The sequence below is a fragment of the Corvus cornix genome, chromosome 3, assembly GCF_000738735.6.
Source record: "Corvus cornix cornix isolate S_Up_H32 chromosome 3, ASM73873v5, whole genome shotgun sequence".
NCBI lineage: Eukaryota > Metazoa > Chordata > Aves > Passeriformes > Corvidae > Corvus > Corvus cornix.
In genome coordinates, this window is record NC_047056.1 from 86,305,331 (window position 1) to 86,319,664 (window position 14,334).

Consider the following 14,334-nt stretch of genomic DNA (forward strand, 5'->3'; position numbering starts at 1 on the left):
GATATTTTAAGATCTTGATTTTTACATCCTATGACAGAGCAAATGAGGCTTAAAGGTAAGTATATATGGAATCTATACCTGGAAGACTGCTTTTGTACTGAGAGAGGATCATGAAGTAGCCTCAGCACAAAAGGGAATTAGTTCATATACATTTACTTTCTAGGTTAATGAAAAAACTTCAAATTTTTAGGCTTCAACCATATCTGCCTAAAACTGCAGAATGTCCTTCAAACAGCAAAAAAAGCAAAAAGCTGATATGCAGCCTTCATGCAGCCTTTCAGGGCACATTCTTTAGCTTTTTACCTCATCAAGTAAATTAGAAATGAGGCCCCAGGACTCACAGAATCACAGAACGGTTCAGGCTGGAAGGGGTCTCTGCAGATCATCCAGTCCAATGGCCCTGCCAAGGCAGGGTGACCTAGAGCAGGTGACACAGGAACACCTCCAGGCAGGTTTTGAATGTCTCCAGAGAAGGAGACTCCACAACCTCCCTGGGCAGCCTGTTCAACGCTCTGTCATCTTCCATGGAAAGAGGTTCTTACTCGTGGTGACATGAAACTTCTTGTGTTGTAGTTAATGACTTCTTTTGTTTTAGCCTCCCTGTGGGTGCAGCTGCTCTGCCCCTTGCAGCCTGCTGGGGCCACACTGCCACGTACGCCCCGCTCCGGCTCGGAGCTGCTGCCAGTGCGGCCCCGGTGCCTGCCCGGCGCTGGAGCCGCTCGGTACTCACCGGTGCACTCGGGGTTGTAGCACTCCCGGCTCTCGGCCCAGGGCCCTCGGCACTCAGAGCCGCCGTGGGCCGCCGCCGTGCACTGCCTGCTTCGCTGCTGGGTGCCATTGGAGCAGGTCACCGAGCACTGGCTCCACGAGCTCCACTCCTGCCACTGTCCGTCCACTGCCGCCGCGGCCACAAAAGAGATGGACACAGCAGAGTTAGCACCGGAGCCAGGCAGGTGATCGCAGCCCCTCAGGCTGGGCCCAGCCTGCTTTCTTAGGCAATCAAATACAGAAACCAACATTATGAGCTGCTTTAAAATAATTTAAAACTGTTTTCCTTTTTCTTCAAGTAAAGAGCATTCTATCTCCTCTAAATGTAGACTGATATAAAAAAGGATTATATAATGATTTTGGTCACATACAGTTTGAATGGTCTTATTAAAAACAAGGCCTTATAAAAAAGATCAGTCTTTTTAGGCAAAAGTGAGGGCTGTTCTTGTATCATGTAAATAAGCCCTGAAAAAAATAAAGCCCATTGAAGTGATTTATAAGAACTGCAGTAATAGTTCAGATAGGTCAGATTATAAAGTTATTGGTCCTGATTGTGAAACTAGATGTCTTTAGTTGAACAGGAAAACGGGAGTTACCACTTTGCCTCACATACAGTCTCTCTTCTCTGTATTTGCAATGCTGAATATATTTTTATCATTCATTCTCCCTGTAAGGTAAACGATCCCAGTTCTTCAACATTCTTTTGAGGTAAAATGTAGCAAGCAACCACTGACCTTCCTTCCTTTCTTCCTTCCTTATCAGATCTGCTGTTGTGTTTACATATTGCATTATCTTCTTTCTGAATTTGTGAAGTTAAATGTCTAAACAATATGGATATGGTGGAAATCGTTCTGTATTTAGTAATTTGTATTAGCCCATGCACTTGAGTTTGCATAAATATTTTCCTGAGTAAAGGTTAATGACTGTTATTATTAATTTTGCATATCAGAAAGCTTCTTGAGGTAAATGAAAATATTAAAAACCAAGATAATGAAAAATACAAACCAATTCTGCTTCCAGACAAGCTAAAAATTATATGGTCGATAATAATAGGACTAGACAGTATGTTTTAAAACAGGCAAGCATTATGAAACATGTTATGACTAATTGTGCTAATTCGGGATCCTGCATTCATACAGATTTCGGCAATCATCAGTTCCTCATTGCCCCTGCAGTTAAACATAATCTCAAAATGTAGGTTCTAATATAATTTTGATTAATACTCGTCCTTGAAAACCTGGTACTATAACTACTATTGCTATATAAGCACCACCACTCCAAACAAGGAATTTCCCTTGGTGCACTTGCTAAACCCTGTTTTCAGGATTCTTCTAAAGGGGAGTTGGAATAGCAGCTCCCTAAACTGATGGTGTTAATATCTAAAATAGGAAGCAGAATCTTAAAAGTTAGTGATTAAACATACTGTTCTGTATGAGTGCATCACTATTCAGTGAATAATGGAGGTAAACTATTTCACTATTGTCAGACATTAACAACAGAATATTTCAAAGATACTATCCATATCCTGGGCCCAGAATCTCAGCACCAGTGAATTAAAGGAAGAGATTTTCCGAGGCTTTTCCCTAAAGTTCTATATTAAATATTCTATGTAATGACTGGTTGTAAACCACTTCTCCATGCAGATGCCTCTGAAGCTATGAAGCTGTGCCCTGATAATTTATTCAGCAGAAAATGGAAATCTTTCCAAACATGGACGCTAGTTCCACTCATTAATCATAAAAGGTTTATGTGAAGAGGAAAACATTATGGAAATTACATTTCAATGCACACTCTTCAGTTTTATTCATTGCTATATAGTATTATTTAGTGTAGGAAAGATCAAATCAATTATCATACTGTCTTTGGAAAAAACTCATTCTGTGGCTTCTCGTATATATTTCATACATCTCTCTTATTTATCTTTAGGAGAAAATAGCATGTGAGTTTTCTATTTCAAAAATACCCTTAAAAATAGAGAATTCAACATGAAGATTCCCTTAAAAAATAGAACATGCAAATTGCAGCAAATCTTAATATTGAACAGAGACTTAAAGTGTTACTTTTAAATTTAACAGTATAGAACTGCCTCTGAAAGTCATTTAGGTACAAATGACTGTTCAAAATCCAGAGTTCTCAAATAATTGTTTATTTTGACAGATTAGGTGTAATATCTTTTGTGTTTCTTTGCAATACTGAAGTGAATTGTATGCATTAATTTCTTCTCTGCTGTTTGATTGGCATTTGTCTTGTTGACAACTCTGCTCCAATGTATTATCATATTAGTTACTTTGGTGTACACACATGCAAAATTGCATAGCTGCCAATTTGGCCAAAAACTGGATTAATGTAAAGTTTTTGTGGCTGCATTTAACACTAAGACCTTTCCACAAATTTTCTCCTAAACTTAGAATATGCTTTGCTGACCAGAAGAAAAGCAAAGTTCAGGTTTCATAAAACTCTCAGAAATTTAGCTTTAATACGACACTAAGTTTCATTTTTTCCTTCATTTCAGTTTTCAAAACATTAAACAACCATTTGCTAATGTGATGTCTGTCCATCAATCCTTTACAGGAAGAGTTCTGGTCATGAAGAATCTATTTGCAGCAGTGTTGTAAACTGTGAATAGTCAACAAACCCACTGCATGGGCAACCTTCACACGGTCAAACAGAATGCATGAAAGAAATTTCTCACATTACTGCTACCTGACATGGTTTTAGTACCTAAGTACTAGAATCAGTTCAATAACCATAAATTATTATTATATATAATCTTCTTTATGGTAATTGAACTTCTTTTAATACTCAGGTATTATATGCACTCATATATATGTATACATATATATATTACGCATCTATATATGTATACATGTATTTTGAAAAATTTGGTCTAAATTAATCATAATCTAAAGACAAGAAGTAAAAAATAAATTTTGAAAGAATGCTCTTTTTTCAGTTAGCTTCAATTTTAGTGGATGGACATGAAGCCCATGCATTGTTTATTTGGTTAGTGGTAATTTTTTGAAATTGGTTTAGCACATAACTCCCAGAAATGAGGCACCTAAAATCTGTACCATAAAGACTTAACGGGGATTGAAATAATGCTCTAGCTTGTGTGAGCCTTTCTGTCTGTACACATGTAAATAATATCCATTTTGAATAAATCAGCAATTTAAATATTATGGGTGGTTTCACAAATATGTTTGTCATATGATGAATAAATAATTACAGTGAACATCTAAGCAAACGTAATTCATACAGATATGGTGGACAAAAACTATGTGACCTCTGAATGTCTCTCTTTAAGCCACACTCAGAAAGTTGTTTGCCTTTTGGTTCTCTGAGACCCATCCTGAATCAAGATTTCCTACACAACATTCTGTTCCCTACAAAGAGAGTACCTCAAAGAAACTAAAAATTGTTTGCTTGTGTCTTGAACAGTTACCATCTTGACTATATACTTTAACCACTACAGTCAGAATTATGAACAATATTACCCAATCTAGGCACTTTGGAAAATGTTTTGCTTTTTCCTGTGTGCAAAGGGCTGTAAAAGAAACCACAAACAACCCACATTAAACGCACTGTAACAAAGCAGAGAGTTGCTATATGAGCTCACCAGGGCAGAGTGCAATATTGCAAGGTTTGTGTTGTGTTTCAGGTCCATCACAAGATCTTCCCCCATACTGGGGAGGTATACATGACCTTGTCCTAGTTCTTTGGCCTCGACCACATGTGAATGAACACAAACTCCAAGGTGACCATTCCTCCCAAACGCCATGTACTGCAACAAACCATACAGATTTTAACCAGAAACAGACACACAAGTAACAAAACGATTTCAAGATAAACAAGATCACTATTTTAAATAGGAATTATTTTTCCACCTTCAAGGAAATCAGTACATAGGTAAGCTTTATCATAGGAAAACAAGTACTTTTTAAAACTTAGTTAATTTCAATTTAATCATATTTTCTCTTAAGTATATTTAAAAATATACTTTGAAACATTTTCTCTAATGTTTAAACTAATCTCGCTACCACAGTTTCTGTTCTTTGACGGTATTAAGCAAGATGACTTCCCTTTTCAGAAGTTAGTTATGACATCTTTGGTGCCTGACTTGACATTAATAGCCCTGATTTTCAGGAGGCTAGTTTTCGTGAAAATCAGGCATATACTTTCTGTATCAAGACAACTCTAAAAACTAGAAGCAGTCAAAATTAAGTTTTCTTTTGAAATTATAGGAATAAATGCAATAATTTATTACTGTGTCAATATAAAAAACTGGGGCAGTAATCTTAAAGTTTTTTTCAATTTTTTAAATTCTGGTGGAAATATGGCAGCAGATGTGCTTGGTTATCTTCCTCAAAAATTCGAAGACCATGTAAGTAAAAGAGATATGTACCATTTCCTTACATGAACATATTCATTGATTTAACAGACACAGTAATACAGCTTTACTCTTGGAAAAACGCTCATTCAACAAACCGCAGATACCTTCAGAGTTCACAATAAATTACAAACTTATACCAGTATTTTTATATACAAATATTTGGTAATATTTATATAAAGAATCATAGAAGAGGAATCTTTCTCTACTTTAAGCATTTTCTACCATAGGAGAAACTGATATACAGTACCCATGTGAGCTTACATACCATAAGCAATCCATTTACAGAAAAAATGCAGGGGAATTTCCAGAAAGTTCTCTAACATACTATAGTTAAGCATGTACTGGGTAAGATGATTCCACACATACATTGGTAAAACTATAAATTCTCTATAAATTGAATAATACTGCAAAGGAAACTTTACTTATTTTTCTTCTGCTTAAATAAGAGCAGTTGTACCAGTTTAAATTAGGCAGTGTGAGAACAGGAATGTAGTGATGAGAATTGCAGTAATGTCAAGCATTTAAGAAAAAGGACAGTACCCAGACGGAACATCTCAGTCAGTATCACATAACTCTGTTTCTGAAGCCCTGTCTGTTTGAAGGGTGTCTGGAGGGGCAAACTGTGTACAGCATCTGAGTATATCATTGGTAAAGATTCACAACATTACAGACGAAATAGATTTTCTGTTTTGTCCTCACTTTTTTTCATCACTGTGAAAGAACTTCTCATATATAGGTTTCCTTTGCCCTGAAGGCATGTATCACCTGCCCAGTTTCTACAAATACAACCCTTTTCTTGCAGGGATCAGAATAACATTTCCTGAGGTGAAATTCAGTTGCAAGGCTGTGGAAGGAAATTCAGCTCCCTGGCATATTATTACAAATTCATCACTAAGATCAAGGGGAATTCTGCAAGTAGGTACGTTCCATTGCCTTTCATTAAAAATAAGAAAAATTGTCATTTTAGATACTATGTTGAGATTAAAAAGTTTCTTAGCTAACTTCAGAGGAATTGTTTCTGACAGAAAATGTCAAGCTTTATTCAGGGAAGATTTTAACCCACTGGACAACAGCTCAATCGATGAAAGGTTTTCATTTGGTCACGTAAAAGTGGTCAAAAAGACCACATCCTACATCCTTATTATCTTACTCTAAATATCAAATCCACCTGCATTATATTAAAAAAATAACCCTTAGGAACAGTCCAAATTAATGTTAAAGTGACAGATTTTAGTCTAGTTAGTTTAGAAACCTTGATTAATTGCAACATTTTTGTCAAAACCAGAAAGCCTAGCACTTCTAAAAATAGTAAATTTATAACTATACCTGCATATAACTCTTTTAGTTTCATCAGTTCTCAACAAGTACTATACTTCTACAGATATTTTGATTCAGCTATATAATCCAAAGAATTTTTTTCTCATTGGCAAAGTATTAGATTACGAATCCAGACACATTAAGATTCCCAATTTTTATATGAGCAAAATTAAGGAGAAAACAGTTTGTCAGTTCAGATTCCAAACAATAACCAGCAGTAACAATGACATAATTTCATCTCCTGATACCACAATGGTTGATTAAAATGTTCAGATGCAACAAAATTTAAAACTTAGCTAAACAAAACTAACCCAAATTCTAAAAATATTATTCTCTGGGAAAAATGATAAATTGGAAAGTTCTTGAGTCTATGTAGACACATGGTGGGGTTTTTCAGGGCACATATAAGTTCAAGTCTATTGCTTAATTTGGAATTTTGATTCTATGCTGTCAAAATGTTCTAAGTTAGTTGTCTTTATTTGAAAATTTAAAAAATATTTGAAAATTAAAAAAATGTTCTGAGTGGCTCTTTAAAGGTACTGTCTCTAACCAAAAGGATGTATATTTCTTCTGGCAAGAGCTGACTGCATGTTAGCAGCAACACAGAACAATTCTTTTGTTATTTTGGAACTAAACATAAGCCAAGACAAAATGTCTCATTTTGGGTGCACTCAAAGCAGCCTCTATCTGTTTGTGGTTTAAATTAAGCTGTGCCAAAAATTATCTTCCACAACAAATTTTAGCTCATTAAGTAAAAAATTCACATCAGCTTCTTGCATTTATAGATTTTTATATCTGAAACTAGTAGTTCAATACTAAAGTCAAGGATGGAATAGGCATAACTATAAAAAACAACCAATTTCAGCAAAACAAATATCAAGAAGAATTAATCTGTTCAACGCATTACAGAAGTGCCCAGTGTTATCCAGATTCTCTTTATAAGAATATCTTAAAACTTTAAAGTTTCTTACCCTTGATTTTTATTTCTGATATTTTATTTACATCTTCTTTCTTTAATACTATTTTCTAAATGCAAAAAAATCCCCTATAGCATCTGATGAATTATAGCCAGATGAGCTATGCCAAATTACACCAGATGGAGAGCTGGCCCGCAGAGGAGTTACTGTTTTCTATAACACAGTTTCAGATGCAAGATTCATTATTTGGGACAAAAATATTCAGATTATTGCCAGTTTCTCTGTCAAAAACATTGCTAACACAACAAGTTTGGATTACTGCAGAGCATCTTTCCCATCTCTCTGCCACTCTGTGAACCTAATCATGTTGAAGTGAACACCCACAGTGCTCACAACATGCAACTGCTGTGAAGTGGGAGGAGGTGTTAGGCCATGCTGGCCTTCATCCTACAAACATATTTTGTGAGATTTTTATTGGGGTTTAAATGCTTTTGATTTGTTCAGCTTTAAATTGAACAGATATTGAAAAACTATTACGGCCGCTGATGTTTCATTACAAGTGGTGCTGGTCCAGTACTGTTTAATATCTTCATCAATGGCATAGACAGTGGGATGGAGTGCACCCTCAGAAAGTCTGCAGACAACACTGAGCTGAGTGGCATGTTTGACAAACCTGAAAGACAGGATGCCATCCAGAGAGATCTGGACAAGCTCAAGAAGCAGGCTCATGTGAATGCTATTATGTTCAACAAGGTCCTGCACATGACTTGGGGGCAACTTCCTTTCAACACAGGATGACAGATAAAGGGATTGGGAGCAGCCCTGCAAAGAAGGACTTCAGGGTGCTTGTCACTGAGATGTTGGACCTGGGCCAGCACTGTGCATTTGCAGCCCAGAAGCCACACACAAGTGCATCAAAAGCAGCGTGGCCAGCAGGGCGAGGGAGGGGATTCCGCTCCTCTACTCCACCTGGAGTGTTGCATCCAGCTCTGGGATCCTCAGTATGGAAAGACATGAACCTGTTGGAGCTGGTCCAGAGCACTGCAACAGAGATGATCAGAGGGATAGAACATCTTTCCTATGAAGACAGGATAGAAGAGTTTGGGTTGTTCAGCCTGGAAAAGAGGTCTCTGTGGAGACCTTATTGTGGCCTCCCACTACATAAAGGGGGCCTCTAAGAAAGATACAGACAAGCGTTTTGGCAGGCCCTGTTGCAACAGGACAAGGGAGAGAAAAAAGGGAGGTAAATAAAACTACATTAGCATATAACACCAGCCGAAGTATAGCATTTGGGCATAAAAATGTTTGAAATGGCTTAGTGTATTCCTGCTCCTGCCACGTCTTGCTTTACCCATAAGCCTGAAAATGCTAATCTTCAGCTAAATTTTGTGGTAAAAGGTATTGAAGCCAATAGAGAAGGAGAAATAGAAGCTGAGATAATCTGCAGACATGGAAATCCCATGTTCTTTCCTCTTAAGTTTTAGCTGTGTTAGAAAGCATTCACTAAACTGAAAAGAATCAGTAGCGCTGCAGGAATGGATCCTGAGGTGTCCCCACTCACAAAAGAACCAGTGACAACAAAAATTACCTGAGCTATGTTTTGTTGTCTACTATGCTGCACTTCTCTAGAATAGTATTGGTCTGAAATAAATACAAATAACCCAAAAATTATGTAAATAGTGGTTCCTTCATTATTTTGCTTGAACTCTCAGTAATACTATTCTGAAATTTAAAGTTCTATTCCAATACATACATATATATGAAGGTGGTGAATCCCATTTTCAAATTTTTCCAGGACATTGAGATCACAGAGAAATATGCTCCCTAACATTCCAGTGAGTATCTTGGATATTATGTTTAATATGTAAAGTGTTTATAAAGAATATATTAAGGCAAGAGAAAAAATAGTCTGAAAGCTTTGCATTAGTATTTGCAAGTTTAACAGGTTCCTCTGAAACCTATGGATAGATGCATGAAGTATAGTACAGTAGGCCATTCTGCATATTTTTTGATGTTGAAGGGGCAACTTTTTGATTAGGAAACATTCCAGCTCTCACAATTCCCCCCCCACCCTTTTACTAATCATTTTGTCAAACGTCTGTTTTAAATAAACTACTGTAAAGACTGTGTATTTTTTTTATGCATGGACCAGGAATAATCCTGAACTATGTAACTCTCTGACTCAGGATACATAACAGAATGAGGACAGAGGATATTTGGGCTAATAATTAAAGGGATGTTTAGAAAATTAATGGAGCTGTGCCTAGGAAAATCACATTTCTAAATTGCTAATCTTGCACACTGCTACACAGTAGTGATTCTGTCATTAGACAGAGAACAACATAAATTAATATGGTTATTGTAACTGTATGGAACAACATGCAAGATTAAGCCAGAAGACTAATTATTTAGGAAAGGTAACTCAAGATACATAGAGATTATCAGAATCAGCTGTGGCAAGCTGAAAAAGAAAATATCTTGGCAGTGTAGAAACTAAGAATTGGTAGCCTTTGCTCATACTGGGTCTCTGGAAACAAAAGCTGTATCCTGAACTGCGAAGATAAAAGGGAACTGCTCCTCTGTTGACCTGAGAAATCTTTTTGGGTAGCAGTCTTTTGGGTAGCATTGTTTAAAGTTTGTGTGACAACATCATATCTAAGAATTAACTTTTTTCCAGTTTAAATTTGACAGCAAATTAATTACCTTGACTTCTGCATTACCTGGATTTTTTTGTTTTGTTTTGCTTTGTTTTGGTGTGAAAACTTCGTATCCCTTCCTGGAGAGAATGAAGATAAAATTCTGAAAATTATGTGATTTAATCCTCTTTCTTCTTCTTAGTTAATACTAATTAGCAAGAAATCAGGCAGAACTCATTGTGAGAGATGGACTGTGTTTTCATGTTCATTCTTCACATAATTTCAAATGAATATTTATATCTATATTGATTGTTTGCAATGTTTGTTCATTTCTTTTATAGTTCTCTTCTTTCATTTTTTCTTTTTGTACTTGAGAGTTCTCTTGCAGTATTTCCCACCTCTGGCACAATCTAAGCTACTCTAACTGTTTTAGAAATAGCTGCCATTTTTGTATGGAAACATTTCCATGCGTTAAAGTTTTAACACTTCTAAAGTATTAAAATTCAGCTCTAACTAGGCATTTCTACTCTGAAATATTAGGAAATTTCATGTGAATCACTCACCTAAAGCACAATAGAAAAGCATTAGGTGTTGAGAGCAATTCTTGTTACCATCATGCTTTATAGAGACAATCTTGTAAGTTGCTTTCCATTACAGAGGCTCCCTAAATGCTTAGAATGCTGATACACAAACTTGGATGGGATCACATATGCACTGCCCATTGGCTATTTTTCAACACACAGTAGCAGCATCAGAGTTTGATTCAACATATTATTGTTCATTGAGATAAAGTCCAGGAGTTCTCTGTGTATGATAGTTTACTTCAAAAATGTACTGAGCTTCTCCTAGAAGCTGAAGATGTCTCACCACCCTCTTGGGTTCAAATGTTACAGAGTGAGGAATTTGTACATCTGAAGGATGTATATAGTCTTTTTTTTTGCATTTCACTCACAGCAGAGGAAAATTAATGTAGTCACGGGGCATATGCCTTCCCTCTTGCTTCCCATCATAGATTAATCAGATCCACAGGTAGAGTTTAAAGAAAGATGTGCCCTTTCAGCAACTCACTTGAATATGCCTGTCTCTTCTCCTTAGCGTATAACTACTGCTGAACTCCAACGATGTCCATAACTCTCAGACAAAAGGAGTAGGAAAACTGTGATGCAAGATACTGATGACCTTTACTGTGTGTCAGATGTAAGAGAGTTACTTTTGTCTGATCTTTTTTTCTTTGATAGGTAGCTGTTGCCCTTTCTTGCCAGAACAATGTAAAGGGAAGTCCATGAAGACATAACTGTGCATGGAACATTGTCTGGCCCATTGCCTAGAAGAGAGTATTCTAAATGGCAAAACAATTGCAGCGTCAAATAATATATGTTAACCCACCCTGTTAATTAGTCTCTGCTCCTTAATGTATTCATGATCTGGATTTCTTCCCTAGTTTGTCTTTGTACTCATGCTACCTTCTCTTTTCTGAGTGAAAATAAGAGAATATAGACTTTTTGAAAAAAAATGAAACTGTCAGAAAAAAGGTGCTCTTGTTCCATATCTTGACTGTTCTGAAAATAATAACCGACATGAAAAAAATTCACAGGTGAACAGAATTACAATTCTCTGCTTTAACTGAAATGCCCCTAGGAAACCCATGATAATAATAATAATAATAATAATAATGATAATAATAATAATAATATCATTTCAAGTTCTTATCATTATACAGTTCAAAAACATCCACAATTTTATTTATTGGCTGCTAACACTACCTGGACAGAGGGCAGTGTTATTGCAAACCCTTGATTCTCTTAAAGGGCCGCTGCAGTGTGTCCCGTAAGGTGATACACAAGTTCTGGTTCGCACCTGCGACCCTTGACCACAAGTAACTGAACACGTACTCCACTGGGCCCACTCTTCAACACCAGATTCACCTGTATTCGAGACAACAAACAAACATGAATATAGACATAAGTATTAATGACACAATTTTTTTTTTTCTGAACCTCATTATCATCTGCTCTTATAAATCAAAGAAAAAAGGTACAACACCAAAATAAATATTTAAAAGTTTATGGAGTAAAGCGGCTGTGAAAATGTGCAATGAATAGAAAACAAAGACACCTACAATGCTGCGATCACATAACACCTGTCAGAGGGGAACACTTTGATGTCTTAGCATAATTTACAACTTTATGAGAGCTACTGCCCTTCAACACTTCATTAACAACACTGCCCTCAGGATTCTAAAAGTACATAGACAACACTTTTAGTATAATAGAAAAGGATTTATCTTTGATATTTTTACTTATCCCTCTAGAATTAATGCTCAGTAACAGTTTAAGGAACCTTACCAGTAAGGGAATTCCAATGAAAAAAACCCCAGACAAACCAACCCCCTAATGTCTTATATTTTCTTCAGCAGAGTCATATAGCATTTGAAAGAAGTTCCCTGGCAAAGAAAAACGTTTTTTTAACTAGATTTTAACCTGAAATGTGGGATGGCAACTTTGATCATTTTCTGCACAGATACACTCCTTGCTTTTGACCTACAGGTGTGCTGAATTCTTGGGTGTGTCAGACCGCACTACTGCACATAATACATACTACTATGCTCAAAATTGTCATATGTGATTTGTTAATGCTACATATTAGAAAAGAGGATTTTGAAAATTTTTTTGAGAGATAGAACATTTTATTTATAATTTTTGAAAGCAAGTAATGCATAAAGTTTTCTTGCATGGATGCTCTGGAGAATGCTTGAATTTAATTCTCATGAACAGCTACACACACAATTCTGGAATTCCTTTCCCAAAGGAATTCATATTCAGAAAAATAGATCCCTTGAGTATTCTCAGAAAGCAAATGCAAAAATAATGTGAATATACCTCACTTAACAATTTGAGTAAATAACTGTGCATTGATGTTTAGCTTCTTCTGTTAAAAATCAGCATGTAACGTAAAATGGCAGCTGAAACCCCTATTGCATGCTTGATTTTTAAGTGTCCTTTTTGAAACAAATAGGATTTTCTGTTTTAAAATCAGTGGTATGATAAAATATGCAGACTTGAAGAGCTTGCTTGAAATTTCAGTTACCTCAATATATTTCTAGTCTTCCAAAAGTTTTTGATACTGATCACAGTCGAGGGGTTGTCTGCAAACCAGGAATATTCTGGTGCTACCTGCCAAGTATGCAGTAAATGACATACTCTTTCTTCAAACTGTACTTTATGGCAAGAATCTGTGAATGTCTCCAAGATGTCTTTCTGTTGTTTGGTTTTTTTGTTTGTTTTTTTTTTTTTTCCCCCCCAGAGGTCAAGCATGGAACCTTTGCAAAATGATTGTCTTTGCTAGACTTCTAAGATTCAATTCTGAGGCTTTCAGTGCTTTAAAAAAAAAAAAATAAAAGCTTCTTATTCCGTAACATGACAGAATGTATTATAAAATTAGCACACAAATCCCTCTGTTTTTAATAAAATTATATGCAACTCTAAAAATTTCTATGGAAAATTATGAGCTTTCTACACACAAAAATTCCCCAGTGATTTTTGTAGTCCTTTTCCTTATTTGTTAAGTGAAAAAAAAGAAAAAAATAATCACTGGTTATTGTTTTAATAGTTTTTCTGACATGCATTTAGCACTTTGATTAGGCAGTGAGATGGCTTGGGCTCAGGTTAGATGATATGCTAAATATCTTTAATATGTATGTAGACATTAACAATTATAAAATGTGTACTATAAGCCCTATATACATGATAAAAAGACTTATATTACTGTGGGTTTCTAGGCTAATATTTTTTGTCTTTTCCTACATGTTTGGAAGTTTTCTTTTTGAAGTTTGACTTTTCTTTTGTTCAAATGGTTTAGATAAAAGGTCAAACGGCAGAAAAAGTCTAAACTATGTTTCTCAAGATGTTCCTCATTATGTAAAACAGTTATATATACCCAGTGTAAGCGATCCCATTACTCAACACAGACATGTTGACAGTACACATCTAATAAAATACAGAAACTAAAAACTAAAAATTTTATTTTTTTTATATCTTAAAGTGATAAAAATGTTACTCTTAACCCTTGGAATATGATGGAAAATAGCAGCAACATGATTATTAGTCTGTTGTCAGATTGTTGTGTGACTGTATTGAGTGAATTTTGAAATTAGTATTAATTATTATAAGTGCTGAGCATATATGTACTGTTCATTCACAAAAGGTACAATGTCTTAATATACTTCATCATATGTAAACAAGGCTTAAACATTTTCTGGAGAAAGATCCTCCACATTAACATGTTGTACAAAGCAAAAAGAGCAAAA

General features: G+C 35.7%; 1 protein-coding gene across 11 annotated transcripts in view; it reads right to left on the reverse strand.

Moving 5' to 3' along the window:
• The window catches only part of ADGRB3 (adhesion G protein-coupled receptor B3), a 448,905-nt gene that overhangs the window by 252,336 nt on the left and 182,235 nt on the right, over positions 1-14,334 (reverse strand). For all 11 annotated transcript variants that reach the window (XM_010405738.3, XM_010405732.3, XM_010405697.3 and 8 more), the window contains 3 exons: positions 11,792-11,953; positions 4,385-4,549; positions 731-895 (listed from right to left, as the gene is read on the reverse strand). In XM_010405738.3, coding sequence (XP_010404040.1) covers positions 731-895; positions 4,385-4,549; positions 11,792-11,953 — 492 coding nt within the window. The remainder of the gene's footprint in view (positions 1-730; positions 896-4,384; positions 4,550-11,791; positions 11,954-14,334) is intronic.